The sequence below is a fragment of the Pempheris klunzingeri genome, chromosome 16 (genome assembly GCF_042242105.1).
Source record: "Pempheris klunzingeri isolate RE-2024b chromosome 16, fPemKlu1.hap1, whole genome shotgun sequence".
Taxonomy (NCBI): Eukaryota; Metazoa; Chordata; class Actinopteri; order Acropomatiformes; family Pempheridae; genus Pempheris; species Pempheris klunzingeri.
The window spans coordinates 21,963,676-21,980,606 of NC_092027.1; the positions used below are offsets into that span (position 1 = coordinate 21,963,676).

Consider the following 16,931-nt stretch of genomic DNA (forward strand, 5'->3'; position numbering starts at 1 on the left):
GGCAATTAGGCCATCGGCAGACAAACGCTGTAGCTGCAGCAATACACAGCTGGATGTTCGAACCTGCATGGAATATCTCAAACACAACTTATGTTAAGTCATTTATTTATTCAGTGTCAACTTACAAACACAGAAAGTGTCACACATTGTTATGAAATTAAGCCTCATTGCTATCGTTTCCTGCACAGAGGGACATTTGTCTGTTCGTCGATAGTTACTCAGCTGTCTAACATTATTGGAATAGCACAATATGAATTCTGCTTGAGGATGGATAGTCCTTTTTAGAACATTAACAACTAGAGAAGTAAAAGATTTGATTATAGCACACGTCACGCTCTGAAACACTCACTTGGCCCTGAGCAAAGTAACAGTCTCTTTAATTTGTAATTTATGAGCTCCTTACAATATTAGTCCTGTTTTGGTGATGGTGTTCGGTTAGAGTGCCATGTACAGTACAGACACTGAGGAAAATATGAAAAAATGAAGGAGGGAATTTGTTACGTGTGCCTTCCCCCTGAGGAGGTCATTGCCAAGTTCAGGTATCACCCGTGTTGAATTTCATTTGTGTCTCAATGGCTGTCTTAAGTAGCACAACATCCACTTCAGTTACTTTTATAACTCCCTGTAAAGCTGATTTAGCCAGTGTAGTACACCCAGATTACTGTTTGTGCCCAGCCAGAGCTGACAGCATGTTACTTGACTTCAGTGGGGATCAGTGCAGTTCAGGACTGTAAAATTGTACAGATCACCTTAAAGGCATCACTATTTGTATAATTTCTCAGTATAAACGTCCCCATTGTCAAGAGGCTCTCGCTCTAGAACCATCCACCAACTACTATAAGCCATTTGAATGAAAAGTTGAAAATCTAGTTCGCAAGCACCAAATAGGTGGCATTAATCACAATTAAATTGAAATTAACTTGAGGCCATTGTGTCATTGTGTTGAAGTTTCTGTGAGGGTTTTCAATTAACGCAAGCACTCACCTGTCCATTTTCCTTTGCCAGAAGTGCCCAACCTGAATGACTGTTGACAATAAATTTAGTGGGTGGACAAACTTGTTAATATCTACACGCTGGCGGAGTTTCTATGAGAGCTCGGCTCAGGATACGGCCATAAAAATATATGATACACTGCAGCTGAAAATGGATTTCACTCTTTATTGGAGTGCTTAGAATATAATCCTGTTTCATACGACCATAGATGAATTAATCCAATGGTGCTTACCAAGTTTATTTTGCTGTTAGTCCCATTAAATGCACAGTATGCTTTTCTCATGAACTATTACTCGACCCATGGTTCACATGGATCCATTTAGAACCTCAGTACAGGCTAAAACACACGACGGTGAAAAAAGACATTAGGCCTACCTTACTGAGCCTGCTGCCGCTGTGACCCATACCTGGATAAGTGCCAGAAAATGGACTGATGGATTGATTTTGATCGTGCTTTATTCTGAGCCCTTGTTCCCGCCATAGCTGTACTTATGTTGTACTCATAAGGCAGATGTTCATAACTCCTGAAGTGGTATAGTGAGACCAATAGACTTTTCATCTTCAATTTTTGTTGAACCTTAAGTTTAAATTAAAGTTAAAATTACCAGCACAGTCGAAAATAACAGACCAAGAGTCGACACCAATGCTAGAAGTTCTCATCAACCTGCTAACATGCTTACAGCGACAATGCTAACGAGGGGATATTTAACAGCTAGTATGTACCAGCTTTTTCTTCTTAGTCTAGCATCTTAGTATTGGGCAAACTAACATTTTGGCCTGATGGTGGCGGTAGATGTTAGGTCAGAAGATCACCAGTCATTAGAATTAACCCTCTAGGGGCCTTGATTGAGAATCTGTAGTAAATTTCACATCAATCCATCTTACAGTTGTCAAGACATTTCACTAAACACACTAATGTACAGTTTGCTGTGTATTAATACTTTGTGTTAGCGTATCTGTCTCCAGGGCTACTGTGCAATCAAACGGCGGCTACTCTTTGTGGAGTGGGGTCAGGAGATAAAATGAACATCTTATGTAACATGTCGGTTTCAAAGCGGACTTGTACGAGGGCCCACTGAGGATTGCAGCAGAAAGCGGCTTGATGCTCAGGCTACTGATCATCATTCCTCTGTAACATCCAGGCTGTGCCGCTGAAGACATACTGTGCTGTAGCTGCTAGGTGCTCCTTTACCCAACAGCACCACTGAATCCTCGAAGTAGAAATTCTACGTGTTCGTAATTCAAGTGGTCAAAGCCGCACCACTGCCATTGTTCAGCATTGTTCATTCAAGTAAAGATGCAGGTGCATGTTGTGACATGTGAGTTATTATGAGTGAGACTTTTAGTGTAGTAGAAGCACTTTTCAGCACAGTATATTTGCATTCTCTCTCTCTCTTCTCTCTCTCTCTTCTCTCTCTCGCTCTACTCTCTCTCTCTCAAAGGTTAATAGACACAGGTTTGGTCCTCTAGGCACTGCTCATCTCAACCATTATTCCAAATGTCAGCTGTGTAAATGATCAGCGGTGTGCTTATCATCACATATTATCTGGGTAATTGCTCTCTGACAGCCATATTTGTTTTGATGCAGCATTCGTACATCGATAGCCTACCCAGCAATCAGTTTACTGCTATCATTATAGTCGGGTTACAGAAACATGCACTCTGTGTACCTTTGACATCTAAATTAATGCATTACACAAATGACATGAAGCAGTTAATTTGTCGGGAGTTTCATTCCTTCCTCTTGCGTATTGTGCAGCTGTAAATTGGCCAGTTTGAATTTGTAGGAACTGACTATTCTTGACATTTCATGACATTTTTCTTTATATTCCCTTGTGATATTTCCCTTCTTGGCAGGCCTTAATACTCATTTACAAAAGCTAATACCAGTATCTAAAGCCTTTGTGACTGATCTGGTTCTTCTTTATCTTTGCTGTTTTTGACATGTGTAATATGAGGAGCATGCATCCACACATTTCACATCTTTACTAATTTCTCCCTCTCACTAATCTAGCGGTGTTAGAGTGTAAGCAGTTTTGTTCTATGAATAAAACTTGGAAGGTAAGCGACTGTACTGTGATGCAAGTAGCAGAATTAATTGACTTGGCTGTAAGAACGCAGGAATGTTTCCTCACAGCTGATGCACAATGATTGACTTGAGTTTTATTCTAAACGTAATAATTTCGATGAATTAGCTTTCTTCGTGATATTTCTGGACTCAGTACATCATCAGAATCTTTTCTATAAACCTTTCACACTGTCAGGGACAAAAAGTGCACAAGATTACTACATTATGGATCCATTATGTATAATCATTATATATTACATAATACCATCCTACGTGCAAAGCTAATTACCCATTAAGGGCTAAAATGAGCTTTATGCTTAACATGATTTTAATGATAACTAGAGTGTGTAAGAAAATGCAGTGTGATTGCTTAGAGCTGAAACTCATTGCTTGAGAAAGTGTATCAGGAGGAGCAGCTGAAGGAAAAATAAAAAAAACTGAAGAAAACGCAATGGAGTGTTACGGTTAAGGGAAAAGGAAGCAGAGAAATTAGTACTGAGAGGAGTTGACTTTGAATTTTAAGGAGTGAAAGCAGTTGAAGTGTCATTTTAAGTATGTAGGTGTAAGGTATTTGATTATTAGTATACTTAGTATATATATAGTATACTACCACTAAACGGAGTTAAATTCATATTGAAATGAGTTGAAGCGGCAGACACGGGTACTGAAAGGAAAGCAGTATCAGTCCTCATAAAGTACTCAGAACAACTATTGTGCTACTGCAGGTTTCAGGCTAATAAGCTTTACTGTTTTGACTACATTGACTTAGTTTCTTTAGATCATTGGTTTCCACCGCTATGCAGATGATATGCAGCTTTACCTAAGATTGAAAACAAGAAATGTGAACCTCACGGTGGTGCCGAAAGGTCAAGGCTCATCATCCTGGCACCATGATCAAACTACTAGTGTTCCAAGTAACTATTGTGTATGTGTATAAAGCAGAGTTTCTCCTGTTGATTAAGACATGACATTGCACCAAGCCTCTCCATGCTGTTGTTCTTAACGATATCCACCCTTCCCTGCGGCGCTGTGGAGAAGCCAGTGTGGAGGGAGTGCTCAACCAGCTCGTCCTAGAGCACCTGCAGCTTGCTCCTCTTCAGTGGGGTGAGTCTGTTATGTCTGTGCCTGCATGTCAAATTATAAATTGTGTTGACACACTTACATCACACACACAATTGAATTTGTAAACTACATGTACAGTTTCATGTCAGCGTGTCATATTTTTTCCTGTGCGATATAAAGCAAAGTAACTCATGTTACATCCTATAGATTTTATTTCATCTTCCTTTTTTTTTCCAAATTAGGCCTCCCATTAGGTTTGCTATGAATATTTTTCTCTGCCAATCACAGTTATCTATGAGGTTCCATAGCCATGTCTTTACCTGTCAGTTAGTGCATAGACCTCCAGAACTGGTCTCAAGCCATGTTTTTTATTTGCATTCATAATGGGCTACAGGCTATTTTGGACAAGTGTTGACAGCAGCTTGGGAAATGTGTGAATCACGGGAGACAGAATTTGTAGGAGCACTCTTCGGTCACACCATCTGTGATCATCCTCTGAAATCATTTTTGATTTACTGCGGATGTTTGTTTTCTGAGATTCCCAGTCTCTCTTTGGGCACTGCCAGCATTTTGATTAGTCAGCTGGGGCTGTCCTGCTTTTGCAAAGAGAAAGCAATCTGCGAAATGAAGCGACGCAGCCGATCAAGCATGAAAATGTGAGAATCTATTGAGACAGAAATAGAGGGGGGATCAAGGCAAATACTTCATTGGATTCACTGTTTTTCAGATGTTTTTTGGCATTTGACATGCCCCTCCCCCTGCGAGGAAACATTCCCAAGAGCAAAGCTATTGTGAAGATGTTTGAGATACATTTATCTTTTGAACTGATATTCTTTATTATGTGTGTAATCTCGGTGCAGGCAATTGCAGTGGTTGTTATTTCCCCATGTCTTCATTTCTGTAAAGGTAGCCTTGCAGTTCCAGTCCAGGCTATTGCAAGCCTTGCTGATTATGAGCCAGATAATTTGCCTCAGCCCATTAGGATGCCTTTATCAGAGTTGCAAAGACTATCACAGGCTCAATTACGGGTACAGTTCAAGCATTTCCCCTGTGTCTAAAATCGTTAGTCCAATTGGATGCTGTCAGTGCTGTTGTGTCTCTGTAAACCTCACTTCTGCAGAGATACTGTAGATGAACATAACTTGTTTGTTAAAAATCCTTTTTTTTCATTTAATTGCTGTGGTGTTTATGACCAAAGCGTTGCTTTCCGTCAGATTTTTTCCTGCTTTCAGGGTAGGGATTTAGGCTGTGGCTGTAGGCTGTAGCAAATGTGGAATTCTGTACCGATTATTGCTTTGCTGATGTGCAAAAGCAGCATGAGATTTGTGCTATTTGGAAATTAGGAAATGAAAAATATGACACATGGTAAAAGCTGGGTAATCTATACATCTATAAACATGCACTGTGTGTATGACCCCCCTCCACATGCACGCAGGACTCTGCGGAGATAAATTATTGACAGGGATCTGCGCCGCTACATTGTGTGTGTTCGGTTTAAAATTGCATGTGCTTATGTGAGAGCAGTACATGAGCACATGAATATATGTTTGCATGAGTGTTACATATAGCTGTTCTGTATGCAGCACAAATCCACTTGTGTGATTGGCTGCGCTGACGGTTCCTTACCTAATCCAAGAAGTGCTTCAATACCACTCCACTGTCAACATCCAGCTGCCAGTTCTACACTAAATGTCTTGAGCACCATCGTTTTTTGGCTTTCCTTTAGCTTCCTTTCTTTTCGATGCATACTCATTTAAAGAAAATTGTAATCGCTCACCATCAGTGTACTTGAGCCCGGGCCACCTCCCTTTACTTGTGGTCTAACAAGGACAACATGTAACTGAGATGACCCGAGTGTAGTTCGGGTCAGCACAGGAACAGTTGTCAAATGTCAGCGCCTCCTTTATGTGGATGGCCACTTGTTGAAAGATGTCAGTGGAGAATGCTGATGTGAGAAAAATCATCAACACTCACACGTATCATGTAAATTGTGTATTTTTCCAAATGTTTGAAAAGTTCACTAGTACAGTAAATCTTCTAATATAGCATACTAGCACTGTGAAAGTGAGGACATTTAGAAATACAGAAGCTTAGTAGCACAGCATCATATGTAAATACTCAACGGTGTGCGACTGGCATGAGCTCAGACAGTTGTGCGGCTGGGGAAACTTGATGCCGCCTCGTGATTTGCTACCTTAGAAATCTATGAATATTTGATCACACAGGTTCCGGTAAATGGAGAACATTGTATGTGCCAGAGTCAGTTTCAAAGCCTTGTGTTTGTTTACAGGCTCATTATTATTATTGAATGGGGAGCAAACAGAGGCCATTAGCAAATGATTCTACCTCTTGTTCAGCCCACAGTCACATCAGTGGAGCTGCAATAATGTAAGATCATATATGATGAAATTCACTACATAATTGCACATGAATAATGCAAAGTATTTTCTGTAATTAGTTTCGCATTGTTTTGTTTCTGCTGAATTTGAGTTTTGGGGTTCAGAGGGTGGCTGTAATTCACTGGGTGGGCTACACCGTAAAGCGGATTACATTTATGTTAATGCGGTAAGCTTGTTTGAAAAAAGCAAAACAAAAAAAACAAAAACAATTACACACAAATTTGAACATAAACACAAATATAGATGAGAAGACTGCTTTTGTTCTCTTTTTTTTATGTCTAGAGAGCATATCTCTTCTAGTACTTTTTACCATAAAAATGTGGACCATGTTTCCTGCCTGTGTTTGCTTGATTTCAAAGAAGCTACAATTCTTCAAAAAGCCTGTTTTTTTGGGGTTTTTTTGGAAAGAAATTAAAATTAATACCATCAACTGGGACAGCAATTTACGAGGCGCATTTGCAGCATAATCAGTTTATGGAGAGGTTTTATAGACCAGGAAAAACATGGTAAATAAGAGTGATTATGCCTAAAACTCCTGCAGTTGGCATTAATACAAGATTGGATTGATATGTACCCCTCTGTGTGAGCACTAATGCCAAAAGGTCTCTACTGCGTTTCTCTGTTTTTCCACATTTAATTTTCTGCTTCGGCAGTAAAAGTCTATCTGGAAGCTGTTCTGTCATTCTGTCACAGATGCTGAAAAAAGAGTCCACTAAACTGTGTACGTTGACTGTGGATTTCATTGTGCTGTTGAAACGGGTAGGCAGTTTTACAAACAGTCTAAATGTCAGCAGAGCAGCCTTGGAGATTCTCTACTATTATTTTTCAGAGGCTTGGTACTGGCTGGCTGGGTTAATTATCTGTGACCAAATTCTACTGCGCTCCCAAAAACTATAAGGTGTACTTCTCATCCCTAAAATTGGAGAAATCAGAGGAAGGTTTGATGGTGGGGGGGGGGGTGGCCGCAGGATGAAACACAGTAAATTAGGATGCAGATATCAGCTCCTGTCCACAGGAAATATTTAACCAGCTCCCATCACACCATGCTTTTTTATCCACATTCCATAACAGCAGTCAAAAGACAGAACCGTGTGTCTTAAAAGTGCCTGCAGATAAATGTTCAATTTGAGGCAAACTGAAATTGTCAGTTTCACTTTTTTTTTTTTTTTTTGCTTCATCATCCAGCAAAAGCTAATGCAAGTTTTTAGTCGGTCTGTAAAAGTATAGATGTCGATCAGAGAGATTCACAAATACCATAATTAAAAGTTTCTCACCTAAACAAATTTCGTACATATTTTAAAATTTCGTGTGTTTTCGGCCCAACAAACAGGTTAAATGCATTTCCTCATTTCTCATCAAACTGCTTTTTTATATATATAGGAACCTGTGCTGTTTTTATTCGCCATCCTGGCCTCCTGCTGGCGCATCACTTAGTGTCACACTAAGTTACCGGCACCAGCTATCAATTAATGCAATAGAGCAAACACTCACCACGTTTATGTATCGCAGTGCATAATACTATAGCTCTGTAACAATGCCAGAGATCAAAAAGCCCACAGGGTACCTTTAATGTAATAAACATGATATGACATGTGGAATTATTCATCCTATTTAGATCATGTTTTGAATGTAATGTGAAGACAGTGTTTCCAAATATGATCTTATGAATTATTATAAATTCAGGTTACATAATACAAGAATGCAATTTGTCATCTTCACAATAGACTCTGGGGATAGTAAAAAAAAATAAATAAAAATCTGTTCCATCCATATGAGTGCAACCCTGTTGCTGGAAGAGTCCTGCTTCTCTCCATACTAGTTATAATGCCAGAACAGGTGGTATCATTTGTTTTTTGCAGCCTGGCATTATGTAAATAGCCCCATTGATTACAGCTCCTCTGCTGTCAATTTGATTAAAGCCAAAGTGGTGCGCCTCGTGATAGGAGTCACTGTGTCAACTTAATGGAGTGCTGCTAAATAAACAGTCACCTGGCCAATCAGACGGAGCTCTCTACGGTGTTGACACCATCTTAGAAGGTTATGATACTGTGCTAATGGAGAGCACAAGGTCCATATCAGACAGGAAGTGCCCTGACATTTTTAAGATAAGATTAAGCAAGGTGAAATTTTTAATTATCCTCCTGGGGGGAAAATTGGGTTGTTGTACCAACAACAGTAGTTTACTGCAAGTAAACTTGACACTATAATATATTAAAACACATAAAGCATTAGGTCGCACAGCAGCAGCACAACACATTAATTAGAATTAAGAAAGACTTTTTACATAAAGATGCACTAAGACTCAGAAATATATGCAATATTTAACTAAATTCTCTGCTTCACTGACCAATGTTATGCTAATAATGAATATGTTTAACTTATTTTATGTGATCAATAAAAAAGCAATAACAACTACCTGTGATGAACTGCATTAATTAGAAGCCATATTTAAGCAACTGCGGAGACGCTTTGATTTTTAGCATTGTCTGCCTGTTGAGTGCCGTAACCAAGCAGTGAGATGGAAAACAGCAAGCCTGAATGCGGACTTTGCACCCATTCCCCACCCTCCCCCTCTCCCACCACCAGCCTGCCACCAGGAACCCAGCTCAATGGAATACAAATTCACCCATGAATGGAAAGACAAATGTTTAGCCTAGGAGAGAGATGGAAAGAGAAGGGTGGGGGCCTGCCTGTAAAAGGCAGAGAGATAATTTAATACGACAGCGCTTCTGAACTAGCTCACACCGTCACATTTTTCCCCCCTCTTACCCAGCACACATACAAACACACAGATGGACATTCGGAGCAGTAACAAGCAGTGGCTTTTCAACACACACAGGGGACGCCTCATGGAATAATATGCCTTTAAGCTTTTGTCAGGTGCCGAATTGCCATGAGTGCTGCAGGTTTGACAAATGGTGCTGCCAAACAGCCTGGACCCACCTAAGACTGAAGTCCTGTTGTGGTGGTGATGATTAGAACTGCTGACCCGAGAGAGAGGGTGGAGATGAATACATGAGTGGCTGAAATGAAAGAGAAGTGTCTGACTGCACCTGTAACTGGTGATATGTCACAGCTGTGAGCAACTCTGGGCTCTTCTGCTGTTATCTGCACAGCAGTGATGGGGCCTGTGGGAGATGGTGTTGAGCATCCTAAAGCCCGACTTACTGTAGAAGGACACTCCAGTCTACCACCAAGCTCTGGAGATGGAAGGTGACCACTGGCTGTGGTGTGCGCCCAAGTTTTATTTTAGATATGCTGAGTCAATACTGTATTTTGAGCCATGTCATAGACTGGTGACCCGTGGAGGGTGTACCCCAGCTGGTGCTCAGCGCCAGATGGGATAAGTTCTGTTTGTTTCGTTTGCAACATGCATCAGGGTTGGGCAATTTGACAAATATAGTGGCTATCTGCAATTGTTACCGTCTTTGGGCGTTTTTTTAAAAAAGAAATGTGCAAATTTAATGGTCTGCCTCATCGAGAAGTCAACTTGGTGCGTAATTAACCTGTAAATCGCAATCTTTTGCTGCAAATATACATTTGCAAAGACAGCAAACTGCTTCATTAGGTCCTTGAGTTTGCTGGCTGCATCCGGTTTAGGCTTCATCCGAAATTGAATGATATCTAGTAAATAAAACAGTATGTTAGATGAGAGAATGCAGTCGTGACAACAGCATAACAGACAGCGGTAGACAACTATGGGAACTCTGGCTTAACATCAGTAATGGTTCAACCTAAGTGTACCATACTTATAATAAGGTTCACTTTGCTAAGTGCTGTAGGTTTTTTAAAGTAGTGCAACATTTGGATTTCCATGGTTACGCACCTCCAACCAGCGAGGGGCTCTCAAGAAGTGACATGATGACTACACACTAAGCCGTCTATCCGAAAAAGACATGTAGGAAAATTTTAACATAATGTCCAACCTGAACATGCATTCAGTTGCCAATATTCTCGCATCAGCCAAAGGAATACAGCTTAGTTATATTTGGTGTCCTGACATGGAAACAAAAAGCAGAAATATGGCATAGTAAGTAATCAGCCATAACATTTACTGAACATTATTCAAATCAGTATGTTTTGGGTTGTATGTCTCCATTTCCCCCACACCCTACCTCACCACCCACCTAGTGAAGTGGAGTGCAGATTTGCTTAAATGTGTGGCAGGTGCTGCCCATATAGCTGACTAATGGGCACTAGGAGGAGCATTGGGTAGGCAGGGGTTGATTTATAAGCTTGTTTTTCAGCTCTGTCGCCCAGGCTCTGTCAGTCAAGCTGTCCTAAAGGTCTCCTATTGATGGCAGTAGAAAGTCGGAGCAAGATGGGAGGACGACACATGCCTTTTCAGGAGGCTCACTCTGTCTCCAGACTCGGCCAGTGTGTGTGATTTACAGGGGCAGTGCTGACTCAGATGGGGCTAAGATGGTTGTGTGGACGGAGACAAAGATACTTAAACGGGTGATAAGTGCGTAATGATGAGGTAGAAGAGGCGCTCTCAAAATTATCCTCATCTCAGGTAGTCTAAGGAGATGAATGGCAGAGAATTGCCTATTGTCTTTCCACCAGCTAATTAACCTGTTATAAATGTGAGTTATGATTTCTACACATTGTGCCATGCAGGATTATCATAACACAGGACTGTTTAACAAAGCGTTGTTAATAGATTTTTTACCATATTAGGGGAGCAAGCATGAAAGGATCATTTGTTCTACTTTGGCTGGAATCACCAGTCTTATCCTATCACCCTGGTAGCTTTAATGTGGAAATGAGAGCAAAGTGTACAGCGGCCCACTGTATGATTGCCTATCTAGCCTTTTTCCCCACTCTGGCCCTGTGTGGATCTACAGTTAGCACATTTAACAGGCTTGGAGTGTCTGTTTATGGAGCATTTATCATGGCCACAGAACAGTCCGGGCTGTCAGCGCGTCAGTTTGGGTGAGCTGTGGAAATAAATCAAAACTCCTCCAGCCTGCTACAGATAGCTCACCGCACACTCACCCATTCATTTACGCTGGTGGGATGGGAAAACGAAGAAAAGAAAGGAAACTTGAGTAGAGAGAGGTTGATGCTTTTACAATAAAATGCACATTACTGTTGAGGTGATTAGATTGTGGAGAGATCTTCAGACACTGTTGTTGAAGTAGTGATAAATGTGCATGGAGAGCATTTGGTGCAGTTGTGTATGCCACAAATGTGTATACACTCCATTTGATACAATTATATAACTTCTCATTTCCTTGACATGGCTACTCTTATTTTTTTCTTTCCACTGTGTTTTGCCGTGTGGCTTAAGCATCCATTTAGTTACCTTGTTCATTCTAAGAACCAATGCTTTTTTTGTCCTCCATTTTCTAAATGTATTTTCAACTTAAACCTGTTTCTCCCTCCGCTTTCTATCAAATAAAACCGCCTCCTTCATTGATTTCTTTAGAGGAAACAAGAGTATCCCCAACGGCTGCCTTTTCATCCCTGAAAGACAGATTACCTGACATTTCTAAATGCAACCAAGTCCAGCCTGTTTTCATTGTGAGAATGTGTCGAGCTCAATGCCACGCAACTCAAGTGTTACTAAAAGAAGGAATACTGTGACACAGCTGTTTCACCTGCTGGAGTACAAAGAAATGAGCATTGCCGTGTTATTACATGTGGGTCGGCACCATCAATCCTCAATGATGGAAAACTAAAAAGCAGATCAGTCGTAGACCTGTGCTGGATATGTTTTAGCCATGTCTACAAATCAGTACAACAGTGGTATCAATAAATCTGGTGGTAACACACAAAAAAAGTGTTTCATTAAATATATTAAGCTCTGTGGGTTGTCTAGCTATTAATATCACAAAACTTTTAAGTCAACCAACTTATCTGTTGAAACCTGACTTTGTTGTACCATCCTTGTTACGTCCCTACCAGTAAGGCTGTACTTGGGCATAGCAGTGCTCTTAGCATGCTTACATGCGCACAATGGAAGTATTCATTTGCTAATGTATATACCATCATAGTCAAGTGTGTTAGCATGGTAACGTTTGCTAATTAGTAGTGAACACAGTGTACACCTGAGGCAGATATGAATGGAAGAATTGCAGGTATTTGGTCATAAACCAAAGTTTGAATTTTGACCTGATGATTTTACCAGATAAAAAGTCTGAAGATCACCAAAGTAATTACTGTTGTGAACATTTCATGGCAATCTAAAACCAAAACCAAAATATCGAACTGAAGGTGTCAGGGGATCACCATAGTCAATAGGCTTCATCGTCTGGGGACTATACATTTCTTGCATAAAAGTTTAATGGCAAGCCATCCAATAGATGATGAGATATTTTAGTGTGGACCCACTGACCATGCCATTCCCTGAGCTGGCACAACTATTGGCTGATGGATTTTCAAAAGTTCTTTCCTGTTTAGACCTTCTCTAGCACCTGTACTCAACCTTCTCATGTGGCAGCCAAATAACTCAACTCTTTCAATGAGCAAGACATTTCTTGTATGTCAAAGACTAGTGGCTGGCATTACTACACTAATTTAACATTGACAAACTAGAAGTCAAAGCTTTGGGTCTTTGGCAGAGCATCGCAACACTTCATTTATTCTGTCTGCCTTAACCATGGCGTCTACTCTTGTAGAACAGCTTCTATGTGCATTGTTACTAAATAAGCTTAACTAAGTTTACTTTTTGGAGAAAAAAAAAAGGAAAAAAAAATCATAGAAACATAGAAATACATTTATTTTGCAAATTTATCTCATCATCCAGTAACTTCAAATGACATACTGTAAAACGAGCTGTCCAACACACGTTTGAGTTTCGGAACAATATGAAATTAATATAAATGAATAAGTAAAGAAGCCACAGCTAACTAAAGGTAACTGCTTACGATATTTCAAACAGTATCAGTCCTTGTTCTACATTGATAAGCCTTTTAGCAGTAATCAGGGCAGGGACACACTTCACCTTTGGCCTGGTCCTTAGTGACATGATTACCATGTTAAATCCAGGATTTGCCAGTCCCCAAGCACTTGCTTGTGTGGACATCTTCAGAGGCTGCCAGTCTTGTTGACGATGGTTTGATATGACATAGCCCCTCAGAGGGAAAGGTCACTCCATTGCACTCATCTGTCGCTATTGATACTCCTCAATGAGGCTCTGGTGCCAGATTTTTTTCCCCGAGAGCGAAGCAGTTCCTGTGTTACTGGTAGACCCTTTATTACAGTTTGTAGATGCCGTCAAATCAGTTTATATCAACCACAATAAAATTAAGAAAAGAAAGAAAGAGGTCGGAAGAATACAAAGTTCTTTGTTACTTCACTCGGCCATTCATCGTGTGGAATACATATGACGTAGCTGACTGAGTTACGAATAAATTAGGGTGAGTTTGGTTACTCACGACGGTGCCACAGCAATCTCAAAATTGTGTTGTTCAGCCTAAGGAGGGTGCTGCAGTTACAGGTCAGACTACCTCAGAGGGAACTAAGCATTCATATTTCGTGTTTGTGTATGATCAGATACTCTCACATGGAATTGTTTCATTATTAATTAGATGTGCTTTGCCTGTTATTGCTGAGGTCCCATCGGTGCCCGTCTGTACCTCTTTCTGACATGTCATCTGTCTTTTTCCATGCGGCTGCTGAGAAGGTGTAGTAGGTGATCCATCATGTTTGACTGTGGTGCATCAGATGTTGCCCAGCTAGAGATTCACAGGAACAGCAGCCCGCTGACAGGTTCGTGTCAACCCTGTGGGTAACTGTCACTTTTTAGTATTTAGTGAAGTGATCCTGCTCACACTACTGACAGCTTTCTGGCCCTGACACATACCGGCCATTGCTAAAGCAGGACACCTACTGAGAACCACTGAGCGGACACTGTTTACCCTTAATTCCCCTCTGCCCTGAAGTATAGGCAAGAGAGGTGTGTGCACAGGACTGTCTGTAAGGACACGTGACTGGGTGACAGCATGTTACGGGGAGATTTTGTTCGCCATGGAGCATCATTGAAGCATCCTAGTGCGCCTGAAAAACACAGGAGATGTATTTTGGGAAACGCTTGACAAGAATACATTGTTACATTATCTTATTCCCTCTTTCCCCTTTCTCCTCTCTTGCTCACTCTCTTCCTCTCATTCACACCCACGCACATAGACAAAGTAATTTAAAAACTACCATCATTGCTTCTCGTGGTAGTGCTTGTTATGACTGGGGTCAGATGCACTACGTTTGCTGGGATCAGTATTGTCATTGAAGAAAAAGCTTTGCCACAAGGGATCAATTGCAATGGTGCTTGCAGACAACATTATTAGTCAATCCGCACAATTATCATGAACGTTGCCATTCCTCATAACACTGACTGCTATCATTAGCTATTGCTCTAATTGTCACTCGTTAGTAGCTTTCATAGCCGACAGCAAGGGTGCATCACCGGATTCACAAAAGAATATTAATAAAGTCTAAATGTCCCTCTAGGAAGCAGCTAAATTGATACAAACAACTTAACATTTGATTCAAATTGAGCTGACCCTATTTAAAACAACTAACCAAGTCAGAATATCCTGATTGCCATATTCCAATCCGATTCAGTCCTAAGCCTTTAATAATACATTCTTCAGAAGCACATTAGCTTGTGAAAAGCCACGGTTTTGCAACAGATTGGCTTTTAATGAGCATTCATTCATGAGCTTTGTTGAATAAATCTACGGTAGGTGACATTTTTGAGAGAAACAAAAATGGAATTTGAAGGACTTTTTAATGTTAAATGGTCTGTATTTTAGATGTTTTTAGCAATTGTTCATTTCTGTGTCTATCCCTCAGAGACAATATTTTATAGATTTGAGGTCCTTATCCATTACATATATATATAAAGTGACAGTGAACCAAAACAGTGATCCCACAAAACAAAACAAAAAAGTGAGCTGAAAAGTACTTTACAATATTGGCAATGATACACTAGATAACTGACTTCAAGTATTGCCTCTAACCAGGAGGACTGTGGGATTAGTTTGATTTGGAAGTAGTGCAGCGTTAGTAATAGTAATTAGCAGAAGTACTTGGTTGACTGCTCTTGCTGGTAACTTAACTGTTGGTGCACACAACAATTTAAAACGGTATCATGTCTTTTGAGCCAACAACATATTTTATGAGACTTTTGCACGTTTTTTTCAACACTGCTAATAAAGTTTAATTTCAAAAAGGTTTTAGGCAGCCTTGCATACAGTAGTCTGAGATGTTTGTGATGGAAATGGAAGGATCAAAGAGGATATGTAGCATGGGAGAGTTACTTGAAAAGAAAAAACACATTTCAAACAATTTTTACTTGGACATGTTGTAGCTGCATTTCTGACTCTTTTATTTGTTTTCAGATACCCATTAGGTATTCTTACATCATAGCCATTTATTCTTTGAGACACTCTCCAAAGGATAGGTGGTTAAGAGGAGAAGTTTTGATCAAAGACCAAGCAAGTCATGAAACATCTGATTGACCTGGCCATCGGTGTCTCTTTCGTAACATTGTACGTGAATCTTAATTTGATGCCAGTGATTTAGTTATCTTTCAATGTCTAACAGCCAACCCATGATTTGGCCTCCACTTCACAAAAAACATCTCACCTCTTCTGAAATATCTGACACCTGATACACAACAGTAGCCACTGATCCATTACATGGCTCTACGCTGAAATATGAGGGAGCGCCGACTGGAAGGGGTAATTAAAATTAAGTCTGTGGACAGTCACAGAGCTAGGAGAGATAATTGGTTTGTAGGCCCGGATGAATCGATCGGCAGGACTCATTTATAGCGCTTGCTGTGGTCACACATGGGAGCATCTATGCCCCTCCCCCCCCCTGTGTTATTGGAGTCGCAGTTGAACAAAATGGCACTGCGTACTGACAGCTTTGTGAAGATTTTCTTGTAATGACACCACCAATGCTGGGTCACAAAGATGGAGACAGGAAAATGATGGTGAAATGAGGCCAAAAACACAGTTGATCTGTCGTCATTGTAATATTGGCTTACAGAGTAAATGCATTTCAAAGATGAGTTGTTTTGGCCACTTAACTTGTGATCATCCGGCATGGAAGGTGTTGCACGCACTCATTCTGTTTTACACCAGGCTTGCCTCTACTGCAGCACTCATATGTCCAGGGGTGGGGGGTGTGATAATGAATCTGACGTAGCCTTGTAACTCAGGGGCAGAGTGTCACAAGATGCGTCTAGAAGAAGACAGAATTGCTGGATTTTCTCTGGAAAAAAGATGATGATTTAATGAACAGTACAGAGCAGACCAGGATCAGTTAATAGTGCAATAAAGTATATGTTCAAACAACTCAAAAAATATAGATTTGATGGATTAAGTGTTCAGGCACTTTATTAGAGAAACTGAACCTGTTCACACTTAGTTAAATATCTTATATGGATCACAATA

At 40.4% G+C, this 16,931-nt stretch overlaps 1 protein-coding gene across 2 annotated transcripts in view; it reads left to right on the forward strand.

The window, feature by feature from the left end:
* The window catches only part of trappc9 (trafficking protein particle complex subunit 9), a 183,378-nt gene that overhangs the window by 122,856 nt on the left and 43,591 nt on the right, over positions 1–16,931 (forward strand). For both annotated transcript variants that reach the window (XM_070846006.1, XM_070846007.1), the window contains one exon: positions 4,074–4,165. In XM_070846006.1, coding sequence (XP_070702107.1) covers positions 4,074–4,165 — 92 coding nt within the window. The remainder of the gene's footprint in view (positions 1–4,073; positions 4,166–16,931) is intronic.